This window comes from Sciurus vulgaris, assembly GCF_902686455.1.
Source record: "Sciurus vulgaris genome assembly, chromosome: X".
Taxonomy (NCBI): Eukaryota; Metazoa; Chordata; class Mammalia; order Rodentia; family Sciuridae; genus Sciurus; species Sciurus vulgaris.
Genome location: NC_136471.1, coordinates 102148756 through 102172325, shown reverse-complemented (window position 1 = coordinate 102172325; position 23570 = coordinate 102148756). Strand labels below are relative to the sequence as shown.

Genomic DNA, 23570 nt, shown 5'->3' with positions numbered 1-23570 from the left:
TAGCTTAGCACATTTGATAAATGTACTGTTGAATGTGGTATTGGGAAATAATCATCAGCTTGTTGGGGAGTAGAAGAGTTGGTGGAAATGCAGTAGATAAAAGTGATCTGGGGAGTAGATGGAGTGGTATAATAGAACCTAGTGAATGAATTGGCCCATTGTTCATTTTTCAAATTTGAGTTAAAGATCAACATGGATTATTATTTTATCTTTTTTGGGTATTTCACTTTTTACATCATTTTTCATTTTGACATTAAATATTTAGGAAACTATTTACCATAGATATTTTATATATGATAATTTTAAAAATGGGTAAGTTGCCATTTAACTTACAGAACCCGTGTTTTTCTGAGTGCATGCCGTGTGACAGGTCTGAGGACACATCTGTAGGGGAACACTATCCTTGACATGAAGAAGTCTCCAGCTTAGTAGGAAAAACAGTGATTAGAATGGGATAAAAGGTATGTGGAAGGGGTGAGGATATAGCTCAGTGAGGCCCTGAGTTCAATCCCCAACACACTCACACAAAAGGATGTGGAGCAGACGATATAGAGCATCCCGTAGGGCGCTCGCTCTGCAAGAAAAGACACTTCGGAGGATGCAAACCTCCTCTCCTCTCAAAAGGATGTGGAATATGCTTACACATTGGCTCAGTGTTGAGAGGTCAGTTGATTGATAGATGGCTGGTTTTGTGCATGTGATATGCCTCTCAGCCTTGGGAAAATTGAGAACAGAGCTACTCAAAATGCTTTCGATACCTGTCTTGGAGAATACAGAAAATAGCATTAAATGTATAAAAACTTTTGTGGCAATTTAACCTAGTCAAATTTTCATTGTATTTTAGGAAAATGTCTGTAACGAGTTAAAAATTGTTTTAACAGCCTTTTAACAGGTGAGGAGTATAGTTCTATAGCACACTTTGGGCCTGACTACTTTTTATTTTCGATCAACTGAATATTGTAAAACCATACACTGTAGATTACTACCTTTTTATTTATTTATTTATTTATTTTTTTAGTTTAAATCATGACCTGGCACTTCTTGCTGTAGATGTTAGATGAATGCCAATCAAGCAACCTAGCATAGTGTAATCGTGTAGACTTGACTCAGATTCTAGTTCCAGCACCTGCCAACCCCTTTACTTTTCTGTAATAGGATAATGTATCCCCTCACTAAGTCTGTTTACAATATGAAAGACCTACTCAATAAAAAACTGTACTGTCTGGCACATGGTAATCAGTTTATAAAGTAAAAAATAAAAAGTACCTTTTCACCCAAGATCAAAACAATGCTGAGGCAAAATTGGTGTGAAAGATCCAAAGATACTAAAAGTGGTCCTGTGCCCTCCCTACATAAACCACTGTCGTTGCACTTGCGTAATCTTTTTCTGACTACAGAAGTAACTGGGTAGAGTGCTTGCTTAGCATGCATGAGGCCCTGGGTTCAATCCCTTGTACTGTAGAAAAAGAAAAAAATTTTTCTGAGTAAGTGGTGGAGTGTAGAATCTATCCCCCCACCCCCATGCTGGGGCCTTGCACATGCTTCTACCACTAAGCTACACCCCTGGCGTGGAATGAAGGATCTTTTTAATGATTTCAGTATTTCTAATTTATGGGAGCATTTTTATATGTACAAAATTAAGCATTAACAAATTATAATGTATTATATTTTATGGATGTGTCAGAATTCCTCTTTACATTGTTGAATACAGTGTGAACAATATATTACTTTAAAAAAAAACTTCTGCATTTTAGTGTCTGCTTTTGAAATGCATTTTTAAATTTATTTAGGAATGGATACAGCAGAACAATATTTTATCCATAGTTTTGCGAGATAGTCTTCATCAACCACAGTATGTAGAGAAACTGGAGAAGATTCTTCGTTTCGTCATCAAAGAAAAAGCTCTGACCTTGCAAGATCTTGATAATATTTGGGCAGCACAGGTAAGGAAATTTAAGGTGGTGGTTATATAGTTTCTAAAAGAAAGCTGCTTAGAAACTCAAGCAGTAGTAACAAAATGGGACACAGGCTCGTGTTGTGTGACTTTTAGTATGTTTAAATGATCGTTACGGAAGTTTTGCCAGGAAACTTTTAAAAGCCATTAATATTTAAAACTTAAAATATTCTATCAATTTATATTTGGTAAAGCTTGGCAGTTTGTAGTTGGTATTAAATAAGAGGCAAACAGTAAAGTAATGAGTATCTGGAAGAGCATGAGATACCTGTAACTGATTTCCTCCTGGATTTAGAGGGAAAAAACTTCCAAAATCAGGATAGTTACATTATTCAATTATTTACTAAGACCTGCAGTGATTATTCCTAGGGACTTAAAACTTATTAGGAGAATTAGAAACCTTTTTGGAAAGTTTCAGAGCTGGAAAATACAAAATTCCTTCAGTTATTTTTATAATGACAGATTTCTATTCATGGGTCACTTTGGAAGCATTATTGATTGTTAGATGAAAAAGCTTGGTTTTTTTAGTTTATAGAAATCAAGAGACTAGTTTTGCTTTTTAATATTTAAGGTTCCAGTTTTGGAATAGTATTAATGTGCTTTAGTTTTTCCTATTTATGATATTAAAGTTGGTATGTTAAATTGAATAAACTGTAATACAGATTCACATGAATTGCCAAAGTACACATTAACCATGTGCATTCAGAAATTGAATTGCCAGGTTTTAGACCTAAAGCATTTATGTTAGGAATTTTACATTACACAATTAAATGAAGGAGATGGAATAACTTAATAATTATCAGCAGTAAATATATATTATTTTTCTGTTATTCACATTTTAATATACTTGTGGTTTTGTTTCTGTTTCTTATTAGGCAGGGAAGCATGAAGCCATTGTAAAGAATGTACATGATCTACTGGCAAAATTAGCATGGGATTTTTCTCCTGAGCAACTTGATCATCTTTTTGATTGTTTTAAGGTAATTGTTAACATAGTTATGACCATTTTATTTTAAATAGAATTAATTCATTAATAGAATTAATTCATTAAACCTGTATTTTTTTGTTTGTTTGTTTGTTTGTTTGTTTGGTGGTGCTGGGGATTGAACCCAGGGCCTATGTCTATGCTAGGCAAGCACTCTATCAACTGAGCTATATCCCCAGCCCCTATGCATGTTGTTCTTAACCAAAAATACTTTAATAGAAATCTCTCTGGTGTGAAGGACTTTGCTACTGTTTTCTTTTCCAGTGAGGACTTAATGTTTTGCACTGGTAGTCCTAACTTATAAATAGGCAATCTCATTTTTTTTTTTTTTTAAACTCCGGTTATCAGTTTGGGTCATCCTTGGCTGATGGTGTGTATTCTGGTTATGGGTTGAAGCAAATTATAGGGCTTCAGGAAGGTTGATTGCAGTGAAAAGTAAGGGAATACAAATACCATGGTACTGGGGACAGATGCCCAAGCAGAATGTGACTAAATGGAGATAAAATTCTTAAGGTAGTCCAAGACCCCTGCAGTCATATTTGTATCAGTGCCATCTTGAGCATCTTAAGGTTGTGTTGTGTAACAGTTTCTCATAAGTTGGATTTGGTTTGTAAAATCCCAAGTGCTTAGTGAATTTGTGGATTAAGAATACAAGACCGGGACTGGGGATAGTGGTAGAGTACTGGCATAACTATGTGAGGCCCTGGGTTCAATCCTCAGCACCTCATTTAAATAGATAATAAAATAAAGGTATTTAAAAGTGTATTCTGGTAGTGTTCACAATATAGTTGTCTGTAAAGAACTAGCATTAGATCATTAGATTGCTAAGGTTTCTTATTGGAAGTAAACGGAATGCTATTGGGAAAATAATTGCTAAAACCACTTTAGAAAATAGTTTGGTATTTCTGATAAAGTGTAGCAGTCTCATGATACATGAGTCTCATTTTTGAATATATACTTGAGAAACTCATGTGCACTAGGATACATGTTCAGGAACACTTGTAGCAGAATTATTTATGATAGCTCAAAACTGATCGTAGAACTGATAAAAGAATCCCTAAATTGTGGAATGACCATATGATAGAATACTTCATAACAATGAGAATGAGCAATTTAGAGCAATTAAACCACATAGATGAGTCTAATCTTAGCAGAAGGTTGAAGAAAGGAATAAAGGCACAATAAATCATAAACCTTGATTATTTTAACATAAACTTGAGAAATAGCACCAGCGAGTTGTGAGAGCGTGGGTGGTGGGGCTCCTTAACCACTTGTTACTTTCAACCTGGGTAATAGTTACACAGATATTTACGTTATATGCTGTAATGATGGTACATGTTTGTACCTTTCAGGACAAGTATTTCACAGTGTGGATTTAAGCACACAAACACACACACACATACACAAATACATGCAATATTCAAGGCTTCCAACCCAGGCATATTAAATCAGAATCACTAGATATGGAACCTGACAGTATGTATTTAAGCACATTTCTTACATGAGTCATAAGGATGTTAAAGTTGTAATTTAAAGCCTCATCCAAAAATTCACTTTGAAGAAATAAAGTATTGAGTGAATTTTTCATGCAGTTTTTAATACCTTTTAAAATGTATTTCATACATGTAGAAGTAAAACATCACATATTTCCCCCGTCCATTGAAGTACATCAAAGATTGCTGAGAAAAAACTAGAACTGGTTATCATGGGTACTCTACTGCTAATTTAGACTCCTGAGGGAATACCAGAACTGGCAGTCACGGGTACTTTACAGTTAATTGCCATTTGTATTTAATCTTGTGATGACTTCCAAAATGGTGGCACACGACCAGTGATGGCCGTGATGGAGTAAAGAAGCGGATTGGTTATTATTATATCCCTTGGATGCTCCTCTTACTCAGGATGGTCTAAATACAGTAATGGTCTAAATATAACAATCATGGTTTTTCCCTTGGCTTAAATGCTCTTTGAGCATTTGTCATTTGGCAGCAAGCACATTGTCTTTTCCTTTTTTCTTTTTAAGATGTTGATTGAACCTGGAATATGTCTTGAAAGTTTCTAGTAAAGATGATTAAAGGAAGCATGAAGTCTGGATCATTTTGTTGTTTTTATAAATTGCAACCAAATGATCCAAACTTTCTTGGTTAGACTTTTACATAGGTCCTTGGCCCAGAGTGGTTTTTTAAATGTTTAAGTTCCAAGTCTGTTTTCTAGTCATATCAGTTTACAGTTTCATCAGGGATTTCATATCCTTGGCAAAACTTGTTTTTGATAATCTGAAAAGTTACCCTGTGGTATTAGTGTTTGTGTCTTCATGTTTTCATATATGTTTTTGAGCTCTTCTTTATTTTTTTTTTTTGGTGAATGCCTGTTAAGTCTTTTGTCTACTTTTTTTCCTGTGGTGTTGTATTTTTCTTACTGATGTATAGAATGATGTATAGAAGTTGTTGGCATATTCTGCATGCTAGTCCTTACCAGTTCAGTAGTTAAAATTTCTCCCATTTTATGGTTGTCATTTTCAATCACCTTATGGTTTGTTTGGATGAACAAATGTCCTTAATTTTTCCTTTTCTTATTTAATTATCTTAGTCCACATTTCTAAAAGATGAGTACATGAATACTTAAAATGCCATTATCATCAAAAGAAATAAAAATTTCTTTATATCATCAAACCGTGTAAAATCTCACAGGTATCTCAGGATCCTAGTGTATTTTTCTTTGTAAATAATTTAAGACTTTGTCACAGACCCTTGTTTTCAAACACATAAGGCACAGTGTTCTTTAATCAGCTTTTTTGATTCATTATGAAAATCTTGGTATATGAAGTTGTCTTTGCTGTCGTCTATAAAGTCATAGTAGAGGGTCAAATTTAAGAGTAACTCTCAGTAGCAGATTATTAACCACCCGCCCACACACAGTCTGGAAACACAGTCTGGTTATCAAGGGAGGGTGGGGATTGCTACTTGGTAAAGGCCCAAGGTACTGCTAATTACCTAAAATGCATAGGATAGCCCCCACAACAAAGAAGTGTCTGTTCAAAATGAGTTGGGAGGCTCAGGGTAAGATGTTTAATTGTAAAAGGAGATTTTTCTGTTTTCTTGGAATTTGACTCTGCTCTATGAATACTATTGTTGTCTTTCAGATGTCACTTAGATAATTCTGTACTCATCTATGTTTTTTTCCTGATGAATTAAATACAGTTAACCTGGTAACTGCATTTAAGAAGCACTAACCAAAATAGGGGTTGTTTTCATGTCACTGAAATTTTTTTTTTAGGCCAGTTGGACAAATGCTAGTAAAAAGCAACGTGAAAAGCTGCTTGAGCTGATTCGTCGTCTTGCAGAAGATGATAAAGATGGTGTGATGGCACACAAAGTGTTGAACCTTCTGTGGAATCTGGCCCACAGTGATGATGTGCCTGTAGATATCATGGACCTGGCCCTCAGTGCCCACATAAAAATACTGGATTATAGTTGCTCCCAGGTAAGGGTGTGCTGCTTTGCTTATTTGTTTGTGACCACCTTCTTCACCATTAGGATAGCTTAGTTGCAAGATAGTTCCAGGTTATTCTGACATTTTTAAAATTATCTTTAGGAATTGACTTTGTTCATATTAGTGTGCCTTTTTTTTTTTTTTTTTTTAACTTAGATCTCTACATCAAGGTTTTGTGAATCATCTGAGTCTCCTTGGGAGAAAGATAGTACAAACAACAGGCTGTTTAGTGGTAGTATTATCAAATGTGTAATGAAGAAGTACCAGTTTCAAATAGATCATAAGACACTAATGCTGTTTAGGGATTTTAAAAGTAAGAAATTTTGGTTTTCTTTGCTCATAGGAGAGCTAAGAGAAAATTGATACGATTTCCTTGATAGTAAAACATTTTCATTTAGGGTATTATATGTTAATGTTTATTTCTGTGATACAGCAGAATCTCAAAACACTGGATGAAAGGCAATACCTTCTGACGAACTTAAACTATACTGAATTTTTATAATAGTGCTTTACTTTTTGGAGTTTTGGTAGTAAATGTGAAATTAAAACATAAAACTTTTTTAAAACATTAAACTCTACTACAGTTATGGCATAATTGTAATGCTAATCAGAGGAGGAAAACTTTTACAATTCTCTAAATGTGAAGGTAGAATTCTTCCAATTAAAGTTCTATATAAAACATTGAAATTGTTTGTTTAAGGACCGTGACACACAAAAGATCCAGTGGATAGATCGCTTTATAGAAGAACTTCGCACAAATGACAAATGGGTTATTCCCGCACTGAAACAAATTAGAGAAATTTGTAGTTTGTTTGGTGAAGCACCTCAAAATTTGAGGTAAGACTTTTAAACCTAGACAATTTTAATATATTTTCATGTATGTATTTTTGTTGGAAAGAAATAGCATAACAGATGATAAAAGCATATTTTAAAAGTGTGGTGACAGACTTAAGAGGAGGGTTAGTTTGTCATATCCACCTCCTTTGTTTTATTGATGAGAAAGTAAGGCACAATTAATTGATAAGTGTCAGAATCAAGCTGATGATATTGCCTTCAGGTTCTTGACTCAGGTATTTTATTTCCAGCAAGAATGCCAGACAGTTTTATGGCATGTGATATGGTATCCGCATTTCATTCTTCATTTGATTTTATCTTCATGCCTTCATCATTTGAATCACATAATACTATAGAATGGTTTTCAATGTGAGACCTTTTTCTTTTCTATTCAATTTTTAAAGTCACTTTCAAACATTAAACTGCATGGACATTTAAATAATGAAAGATAACAAAATACAATTTAAAACTTTTATTTTAGTGAAGTTTTTTTTTTTTTTAAGTAGCATTGAAATGATTTGTCTTTATATTTCTGGTAATAGAATTGGAACTGATAACATTAAAAGAAAAATAACATGGACAGAAAGAACTGAGTATAGTGGAAAGAATATTCACAATGGAGTGTGAACCTTGTGTCAAACCAGTCATTTAAGCCTATAAAAATTCTCTAAAGGATCATTTTTTTTATGATTAAGATGAAATGATGGAACTGGGCTTGGTGGTGCACGACTGTAACCCCAGCCACGGGGAGGCTCAGGCAGGAGGATTACAAGTTTGAGGCCAGCCTTAGTAACTAACAAGCCCTAAAAAATTTGGTGAAACCTGTCTCAAAAGTAAAAAGCATTAGGCACGTGACTCAGTAGTAAAGCACCCTGAATTGCATCCCTGGTACTACCAAAAATAATAATAATAATAAAGTAAAATAAATGATGATGCACACCTATAATCTCATCAATTCAGAAGACTGAGGGAAGAAGATCACAAGTTTGAGGCTGGCCTTGGCAACTTAGCCAGACCATCTCAAAATGAAGAGAACTTGGATGTAGCTCAATGGATAGAGGGGTAAAATGCCCCCTGGGTTTCATTCATCCCCAATACTGCATTGGGGGGAGGGGGAGTTTAAATGATTGGCAAGATCTGTTATGGCTCTGGGTTACTGTAGTTATGCCCATGATAGAACTAGAAAAGGTCATACTTATGTTTAGATGCTAACAATTGAGCTTTATCTCATTTTTTCCTCCATGTCTGGAAGAAAAAATAGGAAATTAGAAAAGCTAGAAGGATAAGCAGTGGGAAGAATTCAGACATTTATCTTACGAATAGTACCACTTTATTTGAAGGATGTATTTTGAATGTTTGGCCCACCACATATATCACTTGGCCTTTCTCAAATGGCATTTTGTTGCAGATAGACATAGTAGTTCACATACTTTTCCAAGGACCAGTAGTAGCCTCATCTCCATGAGACAAATAATAATGATTGTGAAAGTTGACTGGTTGAGTGTGGCCAAGTTTGCCAACAAGTTTGTCACCAGAAAGAGTCTTGGCCACAAATCGAGTATCCTAGTATATACGTTGAATGACCAATAAATAAAATTTTTATGAAAACATTTTTTCTTGATTAAATTCTTCACTTCTTCACTAGCACTTGAAATGATAGTCTTGGAAGGAATGTTTGTTTTATAATTCTGAAATAATCATGTACCAGACAAATGTGCTTTGGTACTATTACAGGAATAGAAATCAGTCATTGAACTAGACTCCCTGTCAGGTGAAGGTAGATAATACTGTTTTTCGGTTAAAATGAGAATAATTTTTGATTATTTATTTTTTGAAGCTTTACTTTCTTTTAAATTGCTTAGTACTTCTATTAAAGGAAGTAAATGAACAAAAGTATAGTTTAAAAGGTTTTTAATTACTAGCTAAGAATTTAGATGTGTAAACTCTTGAGCACAACAGAGTTTAATTGCCTAATTATATTGTGAAGTTCTTCTCGTTTCAGTCAAACTCAGCGAAGTCCCCATGTATTTTATCGCCATGATTTAATCAATCAACTTCAGCACAATCATGCCCTAGTTACTTTGGTAGCTGAAAATCTTGCAACTTACATGGAAAGCATGAGACTATATGCTAGAGGTATGTATTATAAGATAAATTATGGGAAATAACAGTGATCTGTTTTTTTTTTTTTTACATTAGTTACATTTCGGGCAAGTGATTGATTTTAAATGTTACAAGGCTTTATGAATCGTTTTCCTTTATGGGCATGTGGTCTACTTTTACTCTCAAATCTTAAACTCCAGTCCAGCATTTTGAGCCTGTTGACTCAGTACCTGCCTTCTCCATTTTTCTTGATCTCTTTTTCTACCCCGCCTGGCACACACTGCCTTTCTGTACTACACTTGACTGTTATCTTTGTAGGTATGTACTGGACTCATTTTCAACCTTTGAATCTTTGTTGCCACCACCTTTAACTTTTGAAGAAAACTAGTTTTGTCTGTCTGGTTTTGCACATATTAGTTTTTATAATCCTAGGTCTGTTTCATAAGTGCTTCAGACTTTATGAAGTCAAAATTCATGAGGAGAAACAGGAAGCTATAAGAACCTGGATGTTTGCATTTGCTTTAAAAGTATGAAATTGTTTAAACGTGTGGAATGAAGTTCCGTGTGATTTCAACAGATCATTTTAAAGTGCTTGCCATATATGGAACTGTGTCAATGCTTTTTCGCCTTTAATATATGTCCGCCCTTCACCATATCCTTAGAGTCTTAATTTTGTTCCTAGAGCCATAGACAAGAGAACTTTATATCATCATTGTTGAAGACAGACTTGAACATAATATTTACTAAACGTAGCAATCATTTAACATGTTGTACTGGGACCTAGAGAAGCCAATAGTGGATATTAAAAATGATGACAATCACAGTACTTATTTTTTGAGGAGCAGAGTATACTGGACATTGTTGAGTAAAATTCCGTGGTACTTATAAATCACCAAATTTTTGCTTAACCCTTAAAATGAAGATAAACATAAAAGAAGAATTAAGCAACTGACCTTGTTGCCTCTGTTGTTCCTTTTTTTCCTCTGGATCATTTCCAGATGGTAGAACTGGACAAGCAATCTAAGAATTAGGCAGGTGATGGGCATCAAACAGTGACCTTTTATCATTTCTGTCCTATGTTCCTTCTAAGCAGCAGGCTAGAACAGTGAAGGCAATATAGGCATGCAACCATGTGACATACCAGAGGCAACCAAAATAGAGAAACGAGGCTTGTGTGCAGTATACACAGTACACAAATGCCCATACATTCATGCTCACATTAACATAACTCACTCTTGGTTATGATCTCGTTTCTTTGTGGTATAGAATCTTCACAATTGGCAATGCAGCTCTTCCCTCAAAGTTGGAGCCATATAAATGTGTTTCAGTGCTATTATTGATTTGCTTTATTCGTGCTTGGCATTATACTTTTTATTGATTTTATTGTCCAGAGTTGTGGAATCTGCTACTGTTGGGTACTCAGGAAGTGCATGTGCACTTCATGCTCATTAGCATTTTAATTTCAGTCAAATTCTACGTAAGTTTTTGTCTAAATTTTGGGATCACAAGAATTTTGCATTCTTTAATTTCCCCTCCTTTTGTTGTTTGTATTTCCACAAAGTAAGAAATGTGAATTTGCATGGTCAGACTGTTTTAAGTTTGACGCACAACCCAAATGTATTAGCTCTATATCCTTAGCAAGTTATTTATGTTAAAGCAATGCATGGCACAGAGTAAGCACTTGATTTTCTTTTTTTTTTGCTATTAACCTTTTCCTTTGAATTCATGGACATCTCATACCTTCTGTTTCTCCTAACTCAAATTGATACCATTTCTTCTTCTAGTTTATAGCATTGTTCTTCAAATCAATAATGTTCAGTATATTGATATGGGGGAATAATTTTTAACACTAGTAAAATCCTATTAAAATTTTCATAACAGTGTCATTTCTGTGGTAGCCTTATCTACCAAGATTTCTGACTCTGCAGTTCTATGGAAAATTACAGTTTTTGCCTCTGCATGATAAAAGTGTGGTATGAATCCCATTGGGTATGAAACAGACACATTATCCAGCAGGATAACAGACTACCACAGTCACTGATGTTCTCAATTCAGATAACCATTTCACTAGTATTAAGTATTCATTCTGCCCGTATTTCATCTCCATTAACATCTTGGGGAAAGAACATTTCCTCAGCATGGTCACTTAATTCTACCTCTTTGTTTCTAGATAGAATTCAGTGACTTGTCTTTGCTATAGATCACATTTTTGCCTTCTGTTTTCTAAGAACTGTCACTTCTTCTTACCTGTTCCCAATCTCTTATATCCAACTCACATGGTTTTTAGGAACATTTTCCACCTAAAAGAAGGGGGAAAGGTGCTGGACATAGTGGCACATGCCTGTCATCTCAGCAACTTAGTGAGGCTCTAAGCAACTTGGTGAGACCCTGTCTCAAAATAAAAATAAATAGGGCTGAGGTTATGGCTTAGCGGTTAAGTGCCCCTGGGTTCAATCCATGGTACCAAAACGGGAACGGAGGGGGGATTCTTCATGAGTGTCATTAATTAGTACTGTTCTGTTAGAATGCAGATACTGGGCTAGAGTTTTTCAGTAGCCTGAGTTGAGTCATTCCTAACCCATCAACCATGAAGTACTAAGTCTGTGGCTTCTTTTTCATTTTAAAAAATGAGCTATTAACTACCCATTTTGTGAACAGTAGCTAACTCTGAAGAAATAGCTCTTTCTATGTCTGGAGCAGGGATAATATAAGATGATCTTTCAATGTCTTACTCCAGAAAGTAAGAAAGTTCTCAGGGAGTCATGTTGACAAGTCAAAAGGACACAGTAGTTGACTTTTACTGACTAAAACTGAGTCAAAATAATGAAAATAATTGAATCCATTTGATAAAATGTGAATATATTGGTATAAAGGAAAATATTAGCTAATAATGCAAAACATGATGCAAATAAACCAAAGCATGAGGCCTTTAAATTTTAGAATGGTGGAATAAGCTGCTTGGCAGACCTTCTTCACAAAACTGCCAATTAATTGGAGGAAAGCATAAAGATCACTTAAAGTGTCTAGAAATAGTCATAAGAAGATACAGCAAATGGGGAAAATACTATTCAAGGAAATTATTAACTCTCAGAAAAGAAAAAAGCAAGTCCAGCCTTTGTGAATCACACTTGCTCACTTTTCCCCACAGTTGCTCACGTAGGGCTCCAGTTTCACCTGGGGAGCTGCAGGCTACTGATGCTTCTTACTTACCCTCTTGAGTCCTGTGTGGCAGAAGCTCCATTCCTGGCAGATCTGGCCAGGAGTACTGAAGCTCTTTTATCCAGTGCATTGTCTACCAAAAGGGTGAAACTTTACTCCAGGAACTACAGGCTTAGAGAACTAGGACCCATCCCTGCTTATTCCTAGGTTGACAGTTCCATGTCAGGAGGGAAAATCTGAAATTCAGTGGCTTCCTCTTCACCCCACACCAGCACCTGCTTGTGAAGCAAGGATATCATTCTGGGAAAAGCTGGTTGCTTTCCTACCTCTTGATCCTGTACAGTGGCACAGGCGTTCTACCCCAGAGGAAGGGAGAAGCTGAGAGGATGAAAAACTCAGCAGTTAGAGTTGAAGGGTTGGCTATTGGCACCAGAGCATGCCATGTCTAATGAACAAAGTTGAGATTTCTTGAGCAGTTAAGAGGATGATTGTAGTTCCCTTGTACAAGCAAAACAGGAGAGCAACCAGAAGTTTAGATAAAGAGAAAGGCTAGATATCTGCGATCACAATCCACCCTGGGGGACAGGAATACTGTGTGCACTAGGCTGCAGCCACCCAAAAGCAATCAGAGCAGGATGTGGGGCAAGTTGAAAATAGTCCCAAAGCTACACCTGGATTCATCAGCAAATGTTGAAGGCCTCACTGGCACAGAGCACTCAAATTGTGCTCATGACCAGACAGAACAGTGGGGAATAATAAGATACCCTGACTCCAGAAGAATTCCTAGGAAGCCAAACTTAAAAATGAGATGTATCCCCAGCGGTCTGGAAGAACTGCTCAAAACTTCATCTTCTCTGGAACAATTGAAAAGGGAGAATTCTAGCTACTAGTTCTGACTGAATGTAGGACCCCCCTCCAAAAAAAAAAAAAAGAGACTCCTTGAACTGTAATAACAGCCTGAGTCTCACATATCCAGTGGTCATGGGTAATAATCCAACCAAGGGGTCTTAAGCACAAGTTTGACCAATAAAGGGCGTATATTGACCCAGAAGCAACCCCTCCATAGCCAGGTTAAGAGATATAAACAAGGGGAAAACCTGTGAGCAGAGCTCTCCATGGCTGTGCACTGTGTTTGGAAATAGAATAACTCAGGCTAGTCACTAAACAAATAACCCAGCAAACAACATCAAATGTAGAAGAGACTGTCAGTGTCTAGGTTGCTGCAGTATATTTCTAAAACATGTACATCTCCGTGAAAAACGAGTCTTCTAAACACAAGAGGATGTGACCCAGCAGAAACTGCCTTGGAAGGGGCCCAGGTGGTAGATGTCATAAAGACTAAAAAGCAGCTATGCAAATATGCCCAGAAAACTGAAGGAAATCACATCTACAGAATTTTAAAATAATAGCCAGGCATGGAGACTGGTGCCTGTAATCCCAGCTGCTCAGGAGGATGGTGAGTTCAATGCCAGCCTCAGCAACTTAGCGAGAGGGAGACCCTGTCTGTAAATAAAATATTAAAAAAGCGAGGGAGGACGCACTGTAGATGTGGTTCAGTGGTTAAGCACCACTGGGTTTAAGCCCGAGTACCAAAAGAAATAAAAGTAATGATGACAATATCTAATTATCAAAGAAATTATTTTAAATAATAAAGGGAAAAAGGCCACATGGAAATTGTTCACTTTAAAAATATAACCAAAATGAAAAATTCACTATTGGTGTTCAACAGTAGGTTTAAACTGGCAGAAGAATGAATCGGTGAACTCAAAAATACATCAATAGAGATGATACAAAATAAAAAAAACAGAAGGGACTGGGGAATATAGCTCAGTTGGTAGAGTGCCTGCCTTGTATCACAAGGCCTTGGGTTCAAGAAAATATTTTCCTCCTGAAAGGAAAACCCAGTAACAGTTAATAGCTGACTACTTGTCTGAAACATCAGAGGCCAGAAGGCAATAGGACAGCATATTCCAAGTGCTGGTATAGAAGTATGGACCTAACCATCAAGACTTTTGCATTCAGCAGAACCAATTCATAAAAATTAAGTGAAAAGCAAGCAATATCAGTGATTCAAAATCTTCAGAAAAAAAGGAAGAGGAACACTGTAAACTAATTAAAAGGTATCTGTAGAACACTCTACCCAGTGACAGTAGAAACTACCAGTACTGCATGATCATCTCAGTAGATGGAGAAAAAGCATTTGCTAAAATTCTATGGCTGCCTTTTATAAAAATGCTCAATAAACCAGGAATACAAAGCAACTGAACAAACATGCTGTAATGTACTACTTCATGCTGAAAGACTGGTTGCTTTCCCCCTAGAAATTAGGAGCAGGATAAGATTGTATACTCTAGCTGCTTCTATTTAACACTCTGACATTTTAGGTAGGGTAACTATGTACCCAAAACAAAAAACTTTGGAACGGAAGAATTAAGACTGTATACATTGATAACAGCATAGGAAATCATAAGGAATCCATTTTAAAAGTTTACAATGAATAAGTGAGTTCAGCTGCATTATAGGGAACAAAATTAATACACATTAGGAATGAACAACCTGAAAATGAATCAACAGTTTTAATTACAGTAGCATCAAAAAGTAATTAGAAATAAACGAAAGGATAAAACTTGTATGCAGGAAACTATAAAACATTGAAGTAAGTGCAAAGACATACCCTGTACTCATGGAGTGAAAGACTTACTATTGTGGTTTGAATGTGTCCACCAAAGTCCATGTGTTGGAAACTTAATCCCTAATTTAACGATGTGTTGAGAGGTGATGCCCAATAAAGGGTGATTAGGTCATGTAAACTGATGTTCTCACCAAGGGGCCAAGTTGGATGTTGTGAGAATGGGCTTGTTAAAAGTTAGTTTTGTTCTCTCTCTCTCTCTCTCTCTCTCTCTCTCTCTCTCTCTCTCTCTCTCTCTCTCTCTCTCTCAGTATAGCACTGTTAGAAGAAACAGGTTTACATTTATGTGACTTTGGGTTAAGGAAAGCAAAATGGTTCAGCTTTTAAAAAAAAAAAAAAAAAAGGAAGAGTGGTAAATTGGACTAAATCACACTCTCAAACTTGTGCTACAAATGAAAGCAGCATCAAGAAAATGAAGAGACAGCCCAAGAATTGGAGAAAATATTTACCAATCATGTCTGAGGGACTTGTCCCCAGAATATATACAGAACTTTTACTACTCAACAGTTAAAAGGAATCCAGTTAAGAAGTGAGCAGAGGACCTGAAAAGAAAAGCAGTTTAGTATCATCAGTTACTCAGGACATGCGAATCCAAACCATAATAATAAAGCTCGTTTACCCTAACCAGAATGACAAGATAGCAGCAAGTGTTGGTGAGGCTGCAGAGAAATGGGAGGCTTCCTACATTGTTTGTGGAGTTGTAAAGTTGTGCAGCCACCTTGTTAAACATGTTGGCAGTTGCTCAAGATGCTAAGGCTTATATGACCTGTTTCCAGTTATATAATCAAGTGAGGTTGGGAACATAAATTCATGCAATGTATGACAAACAACATGTATACAGATGTTCATAGCAATATTGTTGATAATAGCCAAAAAGTAGAAACAACCCAAGTGTCTAATGGTTGATGAATGAATAAACAAAATGTATATGTATATACAATTCAGCATTTAAGAAGAATATATTATACAACGTGCATGAACATTGAAAACATGCTAAGTGGACAAAAGCCAATAGACAACTTGCTGTTTTTGAGGACAAGAAACAATTTATATTGTCTCAGTCATGGTTCACCACCTTTTCCCCACCCATTGTGAAAGACACCTGAGTTAATTTAGTCTCATCTAATTCCTCCTACTGTTTTCAGTGGGTATTCTGTCACATAGGCAATGTCAAAAATGGATCATCCTCATCTGACTACTAATGAATCAAGATATTTAATCAGAATGTTTACAACAAAATCAACCAACCATATTGTGTTTTTAATTGTCCAGAAGCTTCTCTTCATCCTTCTTTAGCACAGTGGGACCTTCTTGATTATTGTTTAGCTTTCATTGACTCTCAATGTGTCTGTATTTGGTAATTAAATTTAAAAGAGCAGGAGTGGTTGCTAGAGCAAACTAGTAAAAATGACTTTGCAGTGGAGTAACCTAGTAGAAACCATTTCAACCATGTAGTGAAAGGTAGCTTTGTTAGTATGGCCACCAATGACAGGCTGTGCCTTAGTGTTACTTTTGTCAGGTGAGCTATTTTTGATGGTCTTAACTTTGGGTAGAAGCAAGGATGCTACTGGAATGTTGTGACTCTTGTGGGTAGGGACCTGGAATGGTGCTAATGTTCTGTAGTGCACAGGATGATCCATACAACAAAGAAGGGTCCAGCCTATACATCAATAGTGTACAGTTGAGAAACCTTGGGTTAGATAATAGTATTGTGTCAGTAGTTGTTTCCTTGTTATTTGGAAATAGGTTTCGGGGAAAAAAGGACGGGTCTCCATTTCACTGTCAAATTGTTGAGAAAATGATACCTGAGTATACGTGGCACCTAATGAAGCAAATGGAACAAAATGTAGATAAATGGTGAATATAGATAAAGATTAACAAGGGAATTCTTACATTTTTAAAACTTGCTTGAAATTATTAAAAGTTTACCCTTAAAGAACCTGCCAAAAACACAACTGTGCATGAACTCCCAATATTAAGGTAGGGGTGGGGAAGGTACTTGAAATCCAACATTTGGCAAAGTACTTTGATTCTAGTGCTATAAGAAAACCTCTTGACATAGTGCTTTAAGTTCTGAGCCCTAATAAAATTGACTTTTGTGGAAGTAGATAACATGTATTCAGGACTGTTGGCAGGTACTAACATTTATGCAGATAGAGACCAATCATAATACATGGAGCTTCTTTCATCACCGAGACTTCAAAAACAGTATTTTCCCAACATTGTAAATGTCCCATCATTACAGCACATCAAGATGTTGTTTAGAGAAGAAACCTCACTCTCTTCGAAGACATTGATTACCTGTACTATTTCCAGAGGGCATCATGCAATTAGAATTCTTTGGCAGTAGCACACACGCACTCCGAAGGTCCAGAATCTACTATAGCAATAGCTATAATAAATGTTAAAGGGAAGTGATACATTTCTGGACAGCCATAATGTTGTATTGGTGGTATGAGACGTTGGTCATGTAGAGTAGTCTGTTGCGTTGCCCTGTCTTCCCAACTATAAATTAGTAACATTTATTTTTTATACTAAAGTTTTTCTTTTTTTCTGCAAAGACAGTTTTCAGTATAATAGGTAGTAAATTGAAGAAAAAAATTTGTCTTGGTTGTCTGTTTTTACATAGCCCTCAGATCAGTGTTAGGTTGTAATCATAAATTGCTTCACTATGTAGTAAAAGGGTTATGCTGAAGAATTCCTGGTGTTAACAGATCTTTATCTCTTGATCATGTAAAAGGAATGGGAAGTTTCTTTTTTGTGGGGACAATAGGAGATGTATAGAACCTTGAATACTCAAAACTACCAGTTATGAGTAGATTTGTTTGCTTTGTAATGATAAAGGATTAATTATTTTTTCTTTGATAGAAATCAGTGATGTGGGTATCCATATGTATAATGCATGATTTTTCTTAATTTGCAGACCATGAAGACTATGACCCACAAACTGTGAGGCTGGGAAGTAGATATAGTCATGTTCAAGAAGTCCAGGAACGGCTTAACTTCCTTAGGTTTGTTTTATATAATTGGCATTGCTCTCTAAGACACAGATAAGGAATATAGAGGGGACTATACTGTATAGCTACATCTTCGTTGGGTTGTCTTTTCCCCTTAACCACCTTTTTTTCTTTTTCTAATTATTTTATTGAAAATTTCTACCTAAAAAACATACAATATTTCCCTATGTTTGTTACTAAATACTGTATGGTTCAGTTGTGAATTTCTACCTTTGCAGTACTTGAAGAAAAACACATTTTAAACTTTCTAGGGTAGATTTCTCATATTCATTGGGGAAATGATTTTTATTTTTAAAGGATAGATTTCCATATTTTCATACAACTAGAAAGAACCACACCTACATCAGTGATATTACAGACACTAAGAAAATTGAGACTAAAGGTTGGTGGACCAGCACCAAAGACAAGTGGTTTGAGTCCTCTAGTGCCTTGTTTATCTTGACAGTGCCTGACAAGGGCAATCTGAAGTCATGTTAGAAACATGATTTCTAATTAGAATGAGGAAAATAGAGTTTATTCCATTAAGCCAAAGTGATATGTCCAAAACTGTATTTGCTTGGTGATTTAGCTTTTAATGATTATACATTTGAAAACTTGAAAAATACCTTTGTGGTTAAAAATTTTGAGGTATCTTAAGGATTAAAAAACCACATCATGGGCTGGGGTTGTGGCTCAGTGGTAGAGTGCTTATCTAGCATGTGTGAGGCTCTGGGTTTGATTCTGAGCACCACATATAAATAAATAAAATAAAGGTCCGTTGACAATTAAAATAATATTTTAAAAAACCCACATCATATAGCAGAAATTTTTTCTTATAAGTGTGTTAAAATGCTCAAATTATGCATTGTGCTTTAGAAGATCTGTCACATTTATTATTTTGTTTGTTACAAGTTCTGGAGAGATTATCTTCCTGGGGTTTGTTAATTAGGGACTTCTATTTATTGAACTCTGCTTCTTGATGTGGAAATTTTTAAGTAATTACAGAATGATTTTGACTTGAGAAAAACTATCAACCAGATTTTAAGAATTTGGCATTTGTTTAAAGTGAAGTGGCTTGAGGGGGAGTTTTTAAATTTGTTTTTTGACCACTTGAATACAGTGGTCTACCTCCTGGATTAAGAATCACTGCCATAATGAGCCATCAGTAACAATTGGCATATCTCATATCCCTTTTTCTTACTAGAATAGAAAAGCAGTTGTAAGCCCTGTTTTCACTAGTTAAAGCTCAGAATCAGAGGACCTGTTGTATTGTGGCCCCTACTTATTAGTACTTTTCTGTGCAACTTGTAGCAACAGACTTGAGCAAAGGAACCTAACTAATGCCTGCTGTGTATTTGGCCTGTGTTAAACACTTTTTGCCTCATAGTAGAGTGAGGGTAGGTTTTGACTCTCATTTGACATCGAAAGAAAACAAGATTCAAATGAATAAGTACCTTGTTTGAGATCACACAGCCATTATGTGATGGAATTGCACTTCTCCATAGGTCTGTGCTCTTCCTATTAGACTAATAATTTTTGAGACTTTGAGCTTTAGGACTTCCTTAAAATTTTTTTTTAATGAGCAGTGAGAAGTTTCATTCCCATTTCTCTTTCCTTTCTTTAACCCCTCCCAACAACAGGAACAACTCTTTCTGTGTATCAGATTTCTAAATGGCATTTTCACTTAAAGAAAGGTTTCTGCTGTTATCTTTAGGTGGGGAAGAAATACAAATAAACTTTGAAAGTAATTGTATTTTATCACACTGCACCTCTGGGTTTTGATTTATAAATTAGAGGTGGACAAGATAACGTAGAAGTATGTGCTATGGAAATATCAAAAACCTTAGAATTGGGATCCAAAAATACTTTGAAATGAAGAAGGAACCTCCTAACCTTAAGTAAATATACTTTACTCTAACTGGGCATGTAGCCACCATTAACGGTGTTGGCTAAAAATTATTATGTTAAATTACTCAGAATAAGTGAGGTGTTTCCTGTCTCATAGACATGGCAGGACAGGGTGGGTAGATGGATGTCAAAGGAAACTAGAAAACTTTAGCAAAAGGAAGAGACTAGTTATAGCAGAATTCACCTTCATTACTGCCTGTTCTTAATGACTAATCCAGTAGAAAACTAAAAAGACCCTAGAGAACACCACCAAGTGATTGATAGGCATCCTATTGATTATTGACCATTGTTTAAGTCATGTGTAAGTTATTGTGTTTAATGTGACCAGGTAACAAGTGATGGCTATTGGTTGTCAGAAAGTATTAAAATTTAAGCAGTTTTGACCCATAAATATTAACAAGCTATACTACTTCATTTCCAATGATGCCATATAAACAAAATGCCAAATCTTTTATTTTAAATTCAAATTATTAGTTGAATATACTTAGAAAATGGCTGGTTTCAAAGACTAAACTCTTTCAATTCAAGGAAATGAATGTTTTATTCATAATCATCTAGCTAATAGTGGGCTTATACTGGGTACCCAGTATAGGCTTGTTGAATGAATTCATTTTTTTTTTTTTTTTTTTTTTTTTTTTTTAGTACCAGATAAAAGTTGAGAAATAGGTACTTGTGAAAGAACTGACATCTTTTTATCTATAGTTAAAATATAATTGTGATAAATGTATTATTTCATACATACACGGATAGATTGCCTTTCAGGATAAAATTATGTAAATCTAATTGCTAATTTTTTTATGTTTTTCCAAGATTTTTATTGAAGGATGGCCAACTGTGGCTATGTGCTCCTCAGGCAAAACAAATATGGAAATGCTTAGCTGAGAATGCAGTTTACCTTTGTGATCGTGAAGCCTGTTTTAAGTGGTATTCCAAATTGATGGGGGATGAACCAGACTTAGATCCTGATATTAATAAGGACTTCTTTGAAAGTAACGTGCTTCAGCTTGATCCTTCCCTATTAACTGAAAATGGAATGAAATGTTTTGAGCGATTCTTCAAAGCTGTGAATTGTCGAGAAGGAAAACTAGTAGCAAAAAGGAGAGCCTATATGATGGATGATTTGGAGTTGATAGGATTAGACTATCTTTGGAGGGTAAGTCAAAAGTAGGAACTCTGTAAACATATCTGATGTAGTTCTTTGAATAGGTAAGGAATTTTTAATTATATGTAGATTATGTATGTATTCTGCTCTGATGTGTAGCCCAGGCTTCTGGGATGGTAATTGTTCATCTTGATCTTACTGTCTCATTTGTCATTTGAGAGTTTTTTTCCGTATTCTTTCTTTCCATTTCCCTCATTCTGCCACTGGTGTTCCCTGTTGTCTGACTTGGAATCTCGTGTTTAGATATGTTTAGGAGTATACTAACCATACAACTCTTTCATGAATTTCCCCATGGAAGTTAATTCCCCCTCCACTCCAGTTTCACTCAGTGTAGATCTTGTTTCCTTCTTTCATTGTTAATTTTAAGTCATTATACATTTGACACTAGTGACAGAAAAGAAGACTTTATTTAGAAAGGATTGTGAGTGTGTACTTTATTGGTAATATTAAACTTATGATATTGTTAACTACTTGGGGAAGTATATTATCTATTTAAGGCTAATCTTTCCATCTTTTATAGTGTTTATTCCTATCTTAAAGCTGAACTGTTGCCAGGCACAGTGGTACAAACTTGACAATCCTAGCAACTGGGAGACTGAGTTGGGAGGATCATAAGTTCAAAGTGGGAACCTGTTTCAAAATTAAAAAAACAAAAAGGGCTTGGGATGTTTCTTAGATGTCTATGAAGTAAGTGTTCTACAAACCGTAGGTAGACTAAGATGTTTAGTGTGGTAAATTTTAAGAAAGTGTTCTCAACATTTTTTTAACAGTGGAAAAGAATAATGCGAACAGTGTGTACAAGCTTATTGGCATGTGTGAGACCCTGAGTTTAGTCCTCATCGCACACACTAAAATTTAACTGCAGAAATGATTTTTAAAAATCAATTTGCATAATAGTCTAAAATGTAAATCGAATTGAACAAAAAAATCCTGTGGTTTTTGTTGTTGTGCAGTGTCCCCAAGCCTCTTAGAGTGGTCAGCACTGAAACACCTCCTCTAAGCCCTCTTGGGTTCTGAACATAGTTCGAAAACCACTAATGTATTTAGATGGGTGATAAAGATTTCTAGAAAATGGAAGTGGAAGGGGACTATGCTAAACTATTTGACTAGTCTCCTACTTCCTTTCATCTAATTTGAATTCCTCCTGTAATGCCTTACAACTTGGTTAATAAGATATTAAATTACAGGGTTCAATAATAATAGTCAAGGATTATTTTATCCTTAGTAAAATGTTTCATTAAATAGATGTCTTTATTCAAAGACTAAAATTTTTTATTTATTAGTCTTTTGGTCTGTTATCAGTTTCACTTGATTATTAAAGCTTACAATTAAATATTCTTGAATAGCATATTAAAAATAATTGAGCATATGGTTTGAATTTAAATGATCAAACATTTCTTGAGAATTAACATTTCAGTGTTTTTGAACCTAGGTTGTTATTCAGAGTAATGATGATATTGCCAGCAGAGCTATAGATCTTCTTAAAGAGATATACACCAACCTTGGTCCAAGGCTACAGGTCAATCAGGTGAGAATCCACGAGCATTAACTTTGACACACACAAGGCCCTGAGTTCTATCCCCAGTACCGCAAAAAAACAAAACAAAAAAAAAACTTCGACACAAGCCGAACACATTGGCACATGAGAATAATCACAGCCATTTGAGAGACTGAGGCAGGCAGATTGCAAGTTCCAGACCAACTTGGCCAACTGAGTGAGACCCTTTCTCCAAAAAAAAAAAAAAAAAAAAAAAAGGTGGGTGGGGGGCGCGAGTATAGCTCCATGGTAGAGTGCTTGCTGTGCATGTGAAATGCCCTGGGCTCATTCCCCAGTACTGCAAGCAAAATAAACAAACCAGTTCCCACAGTTCCAGTTGGTAACACTAAGCACTGTGTGTCCTACAAGAATTTATTCTTTACTTCACAATTAACTGGAAATTGTTTTCTTCCAACTCTTATCAGAAAATATTTATAAAATGTTCAGTTCATACTTCCGTTATACAAAATACTATATAAGCAAATCTTACCTTGATAAGTATCTTGAGGTAGCTGGCTTATTTTGTTTGAATATGATTATTAATTATGTTGGAATGGCAAAGAGACTTTACTGAATTTGTTTTGATATTAGTACCTAATCCTTTAAAATTCATTTTTGGTTACCTAGTTTATCCTCCTAACTTTGATTAACACTAGGTTCTTTTAAAAAAAAAAAAAAAAGGAAAGAAAAAACCTTGCTGTTTTATTATCAATATAGACTGAATCTAATTGAGAGCTATCTTTAAATTAGC

General features: G+C 35.4%; 1 protein-coding gene across 3 annotated transcripts in view; it reads left to right on the top strand.

Moving 5' to 3' along the window:
* Positions 1-23570, top strand: part of USP9X (ubiquitin specific peptidase 9 X-linked) — a 115196-nt gene that overhangs the window by 42253 nt on the left and 49373 nt on the right. For 2 of the 3 annotated variants that reach the window (XM_079122800.1, XM_079122801.1), the window contains exons 10-17: positions 1791-1943; positions 2830-2934; positions 6216-6422; positions 7132-7268; positions 9253-9401; positions 18140-18227; positions 20931-21273; positions 22715-22810. In XM_079122800.1, coding sequence (XP_078978926.1) covers positions 1791-1943; positions 2830-2934; positions 6216-6422; positions 7132-7268; positions 9253-9401; positions 18140-18227; positions 20931-21273; positions 22715-22810 — 1278 coding nt within the window. The remainder of the gene's footprint in view (positions 1-1790; positions 1944-2829; positions 2935-6215; positions 6423-7131; positions 7269-9252; positions 9402-18139; positions 18228-20930; positions 21274-22714; positions 22811-23570) is intronic. The other variant, XM_079122802.1, reaches the window with a different exon arrangement.